Below are 12,852 nucleotides of genomic sequence, written 5' to 3'. Positions count from 1 at the left end.
TATTATCAGGTTCTGAGATGTTTTGCAGTTGATGACTCTCCAAATCATATCCTGGCACATGTTTTATATGCATTTGCTTCCACCTTGTGGACAGGAACATTATTACACTGGTCAATAGTTTTTCTTTTGGCAGTTTTATTAAATTAGTTGAGAAATTATTATTATTATTTTTTGTACTGCTGAAAAGGTCCCGAAACTTCCCAATAAGAATAACTTTGAGTGAAAGATGTGAATTATTATAATTTATAAAATACTATTTTGAACTGATGAATCTAACTTTGAAGTGTCATTTAAATAAGTAATTTAAACACTGGGCTGTAGATTTTATGTATTCATATTTCCCCACTATTTATTTTCCATAGAATTCTTGAAAAATTGCTTGATTAGTTCACAGAAATCACTTTCCAGTGTATTTACTCATTTTATAGTGACTTTATCCATACTTTATTCTAGGCTATTGTGTTTATGTTTTATACAGGCCAACAAATATCAGCCTGCAAAAATCTGTCTGAATTTTTTTTGTTTTATGACAACAGTAATGCTGTTACTGTGTATGCTGTTAATGTGTGTAGACCTTTAATTGCAGTCATTAATCAGACAAAACATGTGTCTGGTCTTTTTTCCTCTCTTGACTCTTGAATGCAGGACTTACAACATGTAACGGAGTAGGATACAGCTTTTTTTTTTCTTCCAAAATTGCATTGAAGTCTAGCGTTTTCCAAACAAAGAAACACAGTAGCCTACAATTAAATCTGTCGGATGTCTTTTGTGGTCTGTAATTCATACTTTTGACGATATGTAACATAGCCTACTGTAAATTATCATCTTAATTTTTTTTTTTCAAGGAAAAACGTTTAATCGTAATTTTAGTGATAACATATGAGTTATTGACTGCAGGGGGACTTTAAAAACATTTTTTAAAATAAAACAAAAATGGCTTTTTTTTTGGCTCTGGATGATGGGCGGAGCTTTACAGCCAATCAGGAAGTTCTGCAGCCGCTGTTAATTATGATGACTAATGTTCTATCTAATAAGCGCAACTGCTGTTGAAGGAGCCAATCAACACACCTAGGTCCTAACAAGTCAATCAACATAACATATTTGAAATCTGGACAGCAATCATATGTTGTTATTCTTAGCTGTGTGGGTCAGGATAGTGTTATTTAGTGTTAATGCAGTTTTTGTTAGTGGTTTAAGCTACCACGCTGCAGACACCTCAGTTGATCAGTGGCTATGGCTTTTGGATTTGTTTCAGGGTAATTGTTATTTAAACGCCTCTTTTTCTTGGTATGTGAAGTGATTCTAACGGGACTTGGCTTTGTTTCTTCCTCTTTAGAGGGGTGCTTTTCCTGTGTGCCGTATCTTTTGCTCTACACGACTTCAAAAGCTCGTTCCAGCAGTCCCCCAGTCTGCCACAAGGTAATGGCCTTCTAAAGAGACGTCTATCATTAGGAGTTTAATGTCTGTTTGCTTGTCTTTAAATTGTCTTTTTGTTTGTCTTGCTCCTAGTTCCCATTGAGGTTGAGTGCAAGGACCGCTCCCTGTTCATCTCTGTAGACGTACCACCCTCGGGTGTTGAGCCTCGCTTTGAGGCAGTTGGTGCGTTTGCATTTCATCCTTTAGCATGTGCTTTTAGCGCTATAAATGCAATATAGTTTGTGTTTCTCTTTTTTGGGGGGGTCTTTTAGATGCCACAGGTGTGTATCCTGTTATAGACCTCTATGGGGCTCGGTGTGGTTACACTTACTCTGTCAATCCCCTGTTGGGTCGTGCTATTCTCAGAGCCTCATACTTCTCCTGTCACACGGACAATCAGGTACAGAACACCTCGAATGATGGACCACTTTTAGGATAATGCTTATTTCAGTGATCTAGGCCTACACTAATGGCCAAATGGTTGGGGTCAACAAAAAAAGGTTTCAATTAAATTGAACCTATTCAGAGATTAAAGACTAGGGTAATGGCTGCTGAAAATTAGCTTTGCCATCATTGGAAATTTTTGGCCTATTAAAATAAACTCTACACTGTGAATTACTTTCATGATTTATTGCATTTATCTTTTGTCAAATTAACTTGGATTAGTATAGTTCAGATAACATAATTGAGTTTCTATTTACTAAACAATCTACTGTATTGAGGCAATTAGGTGCTTCTGTTAAACCCTTGTAACTTCCCAATATTACTGTATTTGATCAAATGCAGACATGATCATGAGAGACTGCAGAAACACTTGTTGACCTCAAACTTTCGATTGATAGTTGGACTTTTTTTTTTCATCTCCTCCAGAATGATGAGGTCTTCTCCTTCATGTTCGGTGTGATCATTACAGATGAGCGTGGTGGTGAATTATTTTTCAATGTCTCCAAGACTTGCTCGGTTTCTCCTTTTTCTCCAAGAGAGATTACTTGTGAGGAGAACTACATGGAGGTATGAGAGACGTTATATATTAGGCATGTAACAATATATCGTGCCACAATATATCGCAATACAAAAATGCATCAATATGTATCGTGGATCGTGACTATGTATTGTGTAAAGTTCACCCAAAATGAAAACATTTCAAGTTTCAGTACTACATTAAACTACTGTATATAATGTATAAATGCAATGGGGGAATATTTGGGGGTCCTGATAATGCCAAATGTCTCGTTACGAGTAAAAAGTGGCCTACATTATTTTAAATGTATCTATTCAGTGAATCAAGCATATTTGTCAAATAATTTTGTATTTTCAGCTTCAGAATCATGAATATTTGTATTCTGGTGTCTCTATTGGGTTACCAGCACCAAGCCTATTAATTTCCATACCAAATTTAGCATTTTAATCAACAGTAAATATTGTTAACCTTTTGTCTTGGAGTATCGCAATTGTTTCATGAGGATATTGTTACACCCTTTTATATTTGTTTATTTATTTTCCACCTCCACAACCCAGGTGTCTGTGACCACTGATCCTCTTTGCCCTACAGCCGGCAGTGTTAAAGGTTTCTCTGTGGTAAGTGGCTAGCTATTGTTTAATTATTCACTTTGAAACCATGGTCTTGGCTGCACTGTTTCCCTTTAAGCCCCGACGTTCGGTGGAGGCATGGCAGGTGATGCTAACACAAGATGGACAGCAGTCTGAAGTCATGTCGACTGAAGATGCTGCTGCTCTGGGCTACTTCATAATGATCACACCTGGCAGACTTGTGTTTCGGACAACCTTTGGACAACCTTACGCTTCTGTCAAAATGGTATGCCACATAACCAAAATGGTTAATGTCACTTCCACTTAACCCAGAATGGGCACATGTGACCTGATCTCAAGCGTTTACAGCCATTTCGGACTGCCTTGTGATTGAATCACTGTTTAACTGGTTTCAGGTCGGTGGTGTTGCTGTTGAAGTGATCCAAGCCACCGTGTTTTTTAGACAGAACTGGGTGGTCGTCATGGTTGAACTGGTTGCTTCCTGCTCACTGGGTAAGAACCAAATATGTACACTGCTCAGCCAAAAAAGTTGCGTTTTGGATTTAAATTTGTTAAGAAATGAAGCTACACACTGTTGTGAGACACGACATGGACACATTCCAGGATGACAAAGTCAAGATTCAGGATCAGGCTCAAATTGTGAGTGGTTGGGGGGAGCATGAAGAATCAATTAAGGAGACTTTACAAGGAGAGTGCTGGACTCTTGCGTTGTCAATAAAATATCTTGACCAATATAGGAAATGGAAATGTTCTGATGTTTCTATCAAGAGGCGCATCAAATTTTGGTTTTGTATTGATGCAAGAGTCAAGCACTCTGTAAAGTCTCTTCCAGCACTTCCCAAAAGACTCAAGGAATTAAGGTCTGGAAACCGAGGTGCCACCAATCTACAATTTGAGCCAGATTAATCTTGACATACTTCGTCTCGGAATATGGCCATGATGTTTTCCTACATGGTTAAGAAATTAAAGCCACACAACTGTTGCCATATAACATACTAGAAACCTAATCACTGCAATATCCAATCATTGACTATTAAGCATTTGCCATTTAATTCCAAACTGTGAACCCGTTTATTTTATTTTTCTTCTTTGGCTGGGCATGATTGGGTTTAATTACTGAATTAAGTTTTTAGCAACTAACTCTGTTAAGAACAGTGACTAATTATTTGGGATTGTAAAAGGGACACATTCAGCACATCTTAACAATATTGCAGGAGTTTTGTTTTCAGGTTCCATATTTGATTTTAATGAATCAATTTCAGATCAAGGCTTTTTTGATGGATACAGACTCCAATGGAGGACCCCTGCAGTAATGACTCCTCTGGTTGCTTCACCTTCTGAGTTAAGGAGTGAGTACATAGGCATGGGAGTTAATGGCAACCTCCTAGATGAACAGAACTGGCTAGACCGAGGCTACTCTGTGACATTCAGTGAAGGGGCCATTGTCAGTAGCATCCCCTTTGCTTCTTTGGGAGGGACCAGAAAGGTATGTTTTGTGAAGTTCAGTCCCTATATGATGTTGAATTAAGCATCCAATGTTAAATATTCATATGCCTACAGAGCTTTGTGATGGAAGGTATGTATCATGAGCTGTACACCGTCCAGCTGACCTACCAGCAAACGCTTGTGGACCAGAATGGTGTGGACACAAAGTACAATGCGTTCCAGCAAATGGCCACTCCAGCAATTCCTCGTATTCCCTTTTCAATTAACCGTGAGTTGGATATTAAATGGGCATCATTGCTGCTCTGTGAGGATCAAGTTCACTACAACTGTACGGTCTCTTTCAGAAACGACACCCGATGAACGAGTCTTCACGGTCTACCTAGGTAATATTCCTTTTGATGTGGAGCTGGTGTCCCTGGAGCTGAATGGGCAGGAGTTCTCCGTGTCAGCTGCCATGCAGATGGGATGTTCAATCACCAGAGTCCCGCAAGACAATAATACTTTTGCGTACATCGTTATGGTGCCATTTGATGCCCAATTTGTTGTGAAGCAGGTGAGTTTGCTTTCGGTGTCCGCATTCTCTTGGTCAGGTTTTTTTTTTTGTGGCTACTTAATATAAATGCAGACTCCTAGCTACCTTGACCCTTTTGAGGGTGTCATTGGCATCAAAAAGTTTGTGGAAAAACAAAACTCTGCTCCAAGAATTTGCTCTGAATAAGATTAAGTGGAGCTGATTTCAGACCCATGTGTTTAAAAACAAGATTTCCCAAAGTCTGGCATTTGAGTTATCTTTCTTGCAGCATATTGGAGAGAGCCTTTTGGAGTACTCTTTGGAAATTAAGTGGACTCTGAACATCCTTCCTCAAATGGAGCCCTATTACTACTTTTCCTCTCTGAGTGCTTTAATTCTTGACGTCGGTAAGAATCATAGTATTTTAAGAGGTTTTGCATTTCTGTTGGAACTTTAGACTTTAAACATTTGACAATAGTGTAATCCATACACCTGAGGTGTTCAATTTGATCTCAACAGTCCCACCCATCTTTGAAAGCATGTGTGCTAACAATGGCATACGCTTCATGAGAGCCTATCATGAGTACGATTACTTGTGGGACATTGTCATCGGTCACTACCCGCTGACCCAACAGCTGGTGTCTGAGCGTGGCTACATCATGTCCAATGACAGCAACACCTTCATTTTGGATGTCCCTCTATTTACAATTGGATACCTCTATGAGGTTTGTTAACCACTAGTAGGGCCTAACTGTTGAAAGTCGTGATGTTTATTCAAATTGCTGAAATGAACACCCCTCTGTTGTAGAATATTACGCTGCAGCAGTTCTATGGCACTTTTGAACTTCTCACCAGAAATGCTAAAACCCTGGAGATTGAGCAATCCTCAGGCAAATGCTGTCTCTTCCAAACCACTGAGCTCTTGGGTAATGCATTGGTTCTTATTGGTTTCATCCAAATTTATGGCATTGGCACCAGAAAGCACAATTCTCATATTAACTAGTTTTGGCTTGCTTGATAGGTTTAGGGATGGAATGGTCACTTTCCACAATAGTCTGGTTTACTTTCAATTTAATTGTTTCCTTTTGTAGTGTGCTCTGCTGAGGGTGTGATGACTGTAGTGAGCGATATCACTAAAGCGGTACCTACTGCAGACCCTGCCCGAACCACACTATTGGACCCAAGCTGTAGACCTCAAGAAACTGATGAGTCCAGAGTCCTGTTCTCCTTTGGTCTTAACACCTGTGGCACTAGATTTCAGGTGCGGTTAAATGTGTCTTCCCCACCCCATGCATATGAAAGTTACTTGACTTCACTTATTATTTTCCCCTCTTCTATTCAGGTTGATCAGCAGTATGTGACTTATGAAAACGAGATCATTTTTCATGAGCTGTATTCCACAGACAGCAAGCCAGTAATCACAAGAGATGCTGCATACAGGTAATTTTATTACCCTAGTGAGTACCAATTAGTAGCCAACTTAACCACAGAGCAATTGTCCTCCCTCAGGATAACCGTGAGGTGCATTTACCCAGTACATGGTATTGAAAGCCTCTATGTGGACCGGAAGTTCAGAGCTGAGACGCCTGGAATTGGCCAAATCAAAGATCCTGTGATGGGCAAGTTAATTGGCTTGACTACCTGAGAGCCATTTGGTCTCCATGTAGGCCTAGAATAATCTTGAATATCTTCTATTTTCAGTTCCTCCCCAGGTGTTTAAGCCCATGCAACTGCAGAAACAAACTGTTATGAAGACTTATCAGGCAGCTCCTGCAATGAAGCAAGAATATGTGCGTGTGCGTCCCAATAGAGCTCGCCAGTAGACCGACGTGCTTGTCATTAGGTGAACTTTATTTACATTTATTTGTGTGTATGCATGTTCATGTATGCATTTTAAATGCATGTTTAAATGCCTTTCTTTTTCAGGACCTAATGGAGACTTTTAGATTTGGAGCGATATTTGATCAACTTGTATCTTAAGCATTGTCTTCTGATTGTGCAGTTTATTTTCAAAATAAAAACTTTCCTACAAAGCCTTTTGGTGTCCTTTTTCACATGAAAGTTTCTTAAATTCATTTGTGAAGATGAGTCTGCCATGAAACATGTAATGAAAGTTCTTATGGCATTGAAAAGGTAAAACGACTGTACAGAAACTCAATTATTGGGTATCAGTCCATGGTTTACTTACACTGTCCTGTAAGCTCAAATGGAGTCCATTTACCGATCCTCGGTTATAAAACAGGCCACCAGTTTCTACACTGTGCAGGGCGCTCCATGTCTGATGTCCAGTGTGGAGGGCTAAGGGAGGACCTTTGGAGACAATCTGTGGATTCTGGGTGGGAGCCATGCAACTGGCACTACTGGTTGGGCATGAGCTCTGAGTCTTTGTGCTTTGAAGCAAAGCCAACTGGGTCTGTGTTTGAACCAAATTCTGAATCAGGTTTTGGGTCAGGATGTGATTTTGATGGTGTGTCTGGTTTAGGATTTGCTGGTTTGGATGAACCAGTGCTCTGGTCAGGTTATGGTGCTGGTTTGGGTGTATTTGTAGTTTTTCTCTCCAGTCCTCTTGCTGCTGTCGATGGATCTTCATGTGAGCATTTCTACTTTTTATTTTGTAGAACATCCTGAAAAGACAATTGCAAAGTCAAATGGAAGGTTGGACACAAATTGGATGTCTAACATAAGCCATGGTGTTTGTTTCAATTGCATATTAAGTATGCTACTAGAACAGCATAGGCTAAATTTGTTAACTTACTTTCCACACTGTTTACAGGGAAAGTTTGTGGGAAGTGTTGGGGTGTGTATCAGTCTCTCAATACTGGCTTGGTTAACTAGCATCTTTGAGGCTGGAAGAACCTGTGGAAGAGATGGAGGTTCAAATATTTTTAAATGCCTATTTTGTAATCACTGCAAAAGCGGTATTCTGCATGGTTCCCAATGTTGTCCTTTAGGAAGGACCGTTTAATTAAAATTATAAATGAAAAACAAAACTCAATCGTGAAGAGCGGGATAATGTTCTGCAAAAACATATTTATTCCAGTGAAAATAGTAGCATGTGTATTTGAAAATGTCTTTAATATCCCATTGCGTGTTGTAATTCAGTCTGACGCGCATGCGCGTTGTGAAGTTTACCGTCGCGTGCTCTTCGCATTCCATAAAGGAATCACTCGCGTGAATTTCTCACATTTGCAGATGAGGATATAACAGCAAAAGGTAGTTATTCACTGTGGTAGAACATTTCTCAAACGCATTAAACGTCGCACGCAATCTATCAAAGCAACTGATACTGATCGAGCCACACTAAACTCTGCTTTTGAGTTTATTATAAAACATTCTCGAGTTTTGGACAGCTTTGGCGATGCTATGTATGAAACTCATAGTTTTCAAATGTTTTGTACATTTCTTTAAAAAAAGAATCGTTTTTTTCGGTTTAATAAAAGCCTAATATGAGAAACTATCGCTTTTCTAACTCTTGAATCAATTGCTTCGAGATTCATTGTTCTGAAGCGTTCGGAACACCACAGGCTGGCGGCACTGGTAAATGCAACTAAACAAAACCCAGTGTAGCTGCCCGGCTCAATAAGGTTTCGACTCTTCGACTGATGATTCCCACACTTTATTTCGAGGTCCGTCGTCACAGATAAAAAGCACCGTCAAACGCCATAAGACGCTTTACATCATCATGACACGTTGAGAATCAACGTAAGAGCTTGTACAAAAGAAAACAAAACACCAAAATTAATAAACATACACAAAAACCGAATGAATTAGATTAATGACTCAAAACATACCAAAACATCATACAAAGCAACAACCAACAAGTAAGTTTGACACAAAGAAAAAAAATCAAAACAAAATCGTACAGATAACAGGAAGTCTAACCATACCTTGTTCTCCATTTAAACCGGGAGCTAAATCCTTTTAAGACTCCTTGCAAAACCGTGGACACCATGCCATCATGACATGCATGTCTGAGTCTCGTTCCATACTGAAAAGTTTGGATATGCGCATTATATCCGCTCACGCGAGTGAGCGCCAAAATAAAAGACCTCCGTTACCAAAACACAAATGAAAATAAATAAATACCATACAAAATAAAGCAAACAATATGACAAAGTCATTAACACTCCCACCAAATTATGAGTGCAAATCTCACACCAAATGTACAAGCACGAATAATTTCCCCTTTTTTCCTTTCTTTCACCTTTTTTTTTTTTTTTTTTTTACAATATAACCTCAAACAACATTAAAAATTCTAAACCATGAGTTCAGAAAAAATTAAAATGATACTCTTTGGACCTTTCAAATCTCAATACAAAACTTTCAAATACAAAAACACTAATGTCCCTCCATTAATAAAATTAGTTTCTGCACTGGTCTTTCAATTATGGACGGTTTGTTAATACGCTCGCCCTTTGCATTAAGCTTCGGGTCCCCCAGAAGAATCTGGGCTCTTCTCACAAGCCCATCGTCACTAGAAATGACTTCCTTTACTCTGCCAAGCCTCCATTCGTTCCTAGGCATTCCTTCTTCTTTGACAATAACAAGATCATCAACTTGAAGATTTCTCTTAGACACGTTCCACTTCTGTCGGGCGGTTATATTTGCAAGATATTCTGTGCGCCAGCGACTCCAAAATTGCTCCGCCAAATACTGCACATGTCTCCATCTTTTCCGTGCAAATACATCCTCTCTGACGAAATTTCCTGGTGGAGGCAAAGCAGTCGTTGACTTTAACGTCAGCAGATGATTTGGAGTGATAGGCGCTAGACTTTGAGGATCAGTCAGACAATCAACAGTAAGCGGTCTACTATTCACAATGGCCATCGCTTCATACAAAAAAGCCCGCAAAGAAGAATCATTTAACCTTCCTGGATGAAGTGCAAGAGTGGCGTTTAGTACGGATCTTACTGTTCTAATTTGACGTTCCCACACGCCACCGGCATGACTCGCATGTGGTGCATTGAAGGTGAATTCGCACTGCTTCTCTGATAAGAAGGTTTTCACTCTTTCCACATCCATTTCCTTAAGTGCATTTTTCAACTCGTTTTTTGCTCCCACAAAGTTACTTCCTTGATCGGACCTTATCTGCTGCACAGTACCCCTTATGGCAATAAAACAACGCAAAGCGTTGATGAAAGAATCTGCCGTCATATCAGTAAGCATCTCAATGTGTATAGCACGGGAACTGAAACAAGTAAAAAGAAGACCATACCGTTTATGGATACTTCTGTTCTGCTTGATAGAGAATGGGCCAAAGCAGTCCATACCAGTAAATGTAAATGGAGGTGATGGAACCACTCTCTCCATGGGAAAGTCAGCCATTCTCTGTTCTTCAACAGGTCGCCTGTGCTTTCTGCAAACAATACAGCTCCTAATACAGGCTGTCACAATTCTGTTAATTCCTGGTATCCAAAATCCATTAGATCTTATCTCATTCACAGTGAATCCTTTCCCTTGGTGCGCAACTTTGTTGTGAAAGTGAGCGACAATCATTTCTGTGATCCGATGATTTCTTGGAATTACTATGGGATGTTTCACAGAGTCTGGAAAGGTTGAATGGCAAAGTCTACCTCCCACCCGCATCACACCATCTTCATCCATGAAAGGGTCGAGAGAGTACAATGTACTGCGAGACGAGACACCTTTTCCACTCTTTATCTCTCTCAGATCATCTTCGTAGGAACTGTCTTGCAGACATTTTATTACATGAAGTTCTGCCCTTTGTCGCTCAGACACAGTACTGAGATGGTTAGATTTGTCTTTATTAGCTCTCCTTAGAAGACGAGCCACCGCTCTGATTGCTTTCGACCAGGAAGAAAACTTTAAAAGAAGATCTATCAAGCTCGGATTTTTTGTGCAATTAGTCTTCAAAGTATAACATAGTTTTACCTCTGGATCTCCAAGCAGAAGTTCAGGAACATGTTCTTCTAATGCAGATGTTTCTTTGTCCCACAAGAACTTAGGGCCGGTGAACCAGTTTGAGGTGAGTAACTCCTTCGCGGTCAAACCCCTTGATGCATGATCAGCAGGGTTCTCCTCCGTTGGAACATACCTCCACTGCTGGGGAGTTGTACTGAGATGTATTCGTTGTACGCGATTAGCGACGAAAGTATGAAATCTGCGTGCTTCATTACTTATGTATCCCAGTACTACTTTGGAGTCTGTCCAAAACGTCTCCTCAAAAACAGTATAGTCTAATTCTCTCTTGAGCACACTGCTTGCTTTGACGGAAATAACGGCAGCCGTTAACTCTAATCTGGGGATTGTTGTAATTTTAAGAGGTGCAACTCTTGATTTTGCCATCACCAGTGCGCAACGAATGTCTCCTTCCTCATTTTTGAGTCTCAAATATGAACATTGACCATATCCATGGGCACTAGCGTCAGAGAAGTGATGCAATTCAACTCGAACAGCTTTTCCAAAACCAGATGGTGCATATGTCCGCGGTACATCTATTCTCTGCAGATGGTTTAACTCTTGTCTCCATCGCTCCCACCTTAGATTAAGTTCATCTGAAAGAAGGTCATCCCATCCGCTGCCACGCTTACACACATCCTGCAGTATTCCTTTTCCACTCAACAGCACAGGTGCAATCAGTCCCAAAGGATCATAAACGGAAGCAACAGTAGACAAGATGCCACGTCGAGTAACAGGTTGATCTTTCAACTGAACTTTGAACTTGAAACAGTCCGATTCTCTTTCCCACTGTATCCCAAGAGTTCTTTCCAAGGGTAGCTCATCAAATGAAAGGTCACAATTTTTCATGTCAGGACTCTTCTCTGAAGTGGGAATGCCTTCCAGCACTATTTTGCTATTTGACACAAATTTGTGGAGCCGTAGACCACCTATAGCACAGAGCTTTCGTGCCTCATCTGCAACTTTAATAGCTTCTTCAGCATTTTCTACACTGATCACTCCGTCATCCACATAGAAATTTCTTATCACAAACTGTGAACCTAGTGGATACAGTTCGCTGTTTTCCGTTGCAAGATGTTTCAAGCCATAATTTGCACACCCGGAGGATGAAATTGCACCAAAGAGATGAACTTTCATGCGGAATTCACTCACGGGGTGGCTAAGATTGCCATCCTTCCACCATAGGAAGCGCAGAAAGTCTCGATCAGATTCGTTGACATGAAACTGATGGTACATTTTCTCTACATCACACATGAGTGCGATGGGGTGTTGACGAAATCGAATTAAGATTCCATTTAAACTGTTTATCAAATCAGGACCTTGAAGTAAGTGATCGTTTAAGGAGTAACCTGCATATCTTGCAGAGCAATCGAAGACCACACGCAATTTATCTGCCTTCTTCGGATGGAAAACACCGTGATGAGGTAAGTACCATATCTCTCCTTCCTTGCCATCGTGATATACCTCCTCAGCGTCTCCTCTCTGCAAGATTTCACTCATGAATTCATTGTACCGTTTCTTATACGACTCATCCTTCGTCATTCTTCTCTTGAGATGGTCGAGTCTGACCATAACACATTTTTTATTGCTTGGCAAGTTGGGTCTCAGTTTAAAAGGAAGCGGCATTTGATAATGGCCATGAACATTCCTCCGTATACCTTCCTTTAACTTCTCAAGAAAAAGAACATCATCCTGGGAAATCTTTGCGCTCTCTTCTTCAGTATCTTTAAAATCACTCTCAAGGACACGAATGACATCACCTGGTGTGATGGAAGGAAGCTCCTTGACCGCAATGCGGTGACACAATCTACTGACTCCAGGCAGAGCAGAGTGTGGTGAAGAACAACCCACTATACTCCATCCTAAGTCCGTCCGAATAGCGTAGGGTTCATCATCTCCTCCTGCTATTACTTCTCTGGGTGTCATTGACCTTGAACAATTGTAGCCTATTAAAAGAGCAACATCACAGTCCTGCAATGGGGGTATCTTATCCACAATGACTGTAAGAT

The 12,852-nt window shown here is 40.3% G+C and overlaps 2 protein-coding genes across 6 annotated transcripts in view; one reads left to right on the top strand and one right to left on the bottom strand.

Annotated features, from left to right (window-relative positions):
- Positions 1–987: 987 nt before the first annotated feature.
- zpax4 (zona pellucida protein AX 4) lies at positions 988–6,960 on the top strand. 2 transcript variants are annotated; one of them, XM_079585488.1, is made up of 19 exons: positions 988–1,072; positions 1,337–1,419; positions 1,510–1,599; positions 1,689–1,816; positions 2,287–2,427; positions 2,935–2,994; positions 3,065–3,232; positions 3,363–3,459; positions 4,230–4,453; positions 4,528–4,681; positions 4,758–4,966; positions 5,214–5,331; positions 5,444–5,649; positions 5,733–5,850; positions 6,016–6,185; positions 6,267–6,364; positions 6,434–6,543; positions 6,626–6,767; positions 6,851–6,960. In XM_079585488.1, the coding sequence occupies exons 5-18, from the start codon at positions 2,308–2,310 to the stop codon at positions 6,745–6,747; spliced, it is 1,974 nt and encodes a 657-aa protein (XP_079441614.1). In that variant the 5' UTR covers positions 988–1,072; positions 1,337–1,419; positions 1,510–1,599; positions 1,689–1,816; positions 2,287–2,307; the 3' UTR covers positions 6,748–6,767; positions 6,851–6,960. The 2 variants fall into 2 exon arrangements, with proteins under 2 accessions (XP_079441614.1, XP_079441613.1); XM_079585487.1 differs by having other exon boundaries at positions 1,033–1,256.
- Positions 6,767–12,852, bottom strand: part of LOC306984259 (uncharacterized protein) — a 22,383-nt gene continuing 16,297 nt past the window's right edge. For all 4 annotated transcript variants that reach the window (XM_079585455.1, XM_079585453.1, XM_079585456.1 and 1 more), the window contains 2 exons: positions 7,680–7,780; positions 6,767–7,548 (listed from right to left, as the gene is read on the bottom strand). In XM_079585455.1, the coding sequence (XP_079441581.1) occupies positions 7,083–7,548; positions 7,680–7,780 (567 nt within the window). In that variant the 3' untranslated portion in view covers positions 6,767–7,082. The remainder of the gene's footprint in view (positions 7,549–7,679; positions 7,781–12,852) is intronic.

The sequence above is a fragment of the Phoxinus phoxinus genome (assembly GCF_949152265.1).
Source record: "Phoxinus phoxinus genome assembly, chromosome: 2".
In the NCBI taxonomy this organism is placed as follows: domain Eukaryota; kingdom Metazoa; phylum Chordata; class Actinopteri; order Cypriniformes; family Leuciscidae; genus Phoxinus; species Phoxinus phoxinus.
The sequence above is the reverse complement of the archived record's forward strand: the minus strand, read 5'-3'. Positions and strand labels throughout refer to the sequence as shown.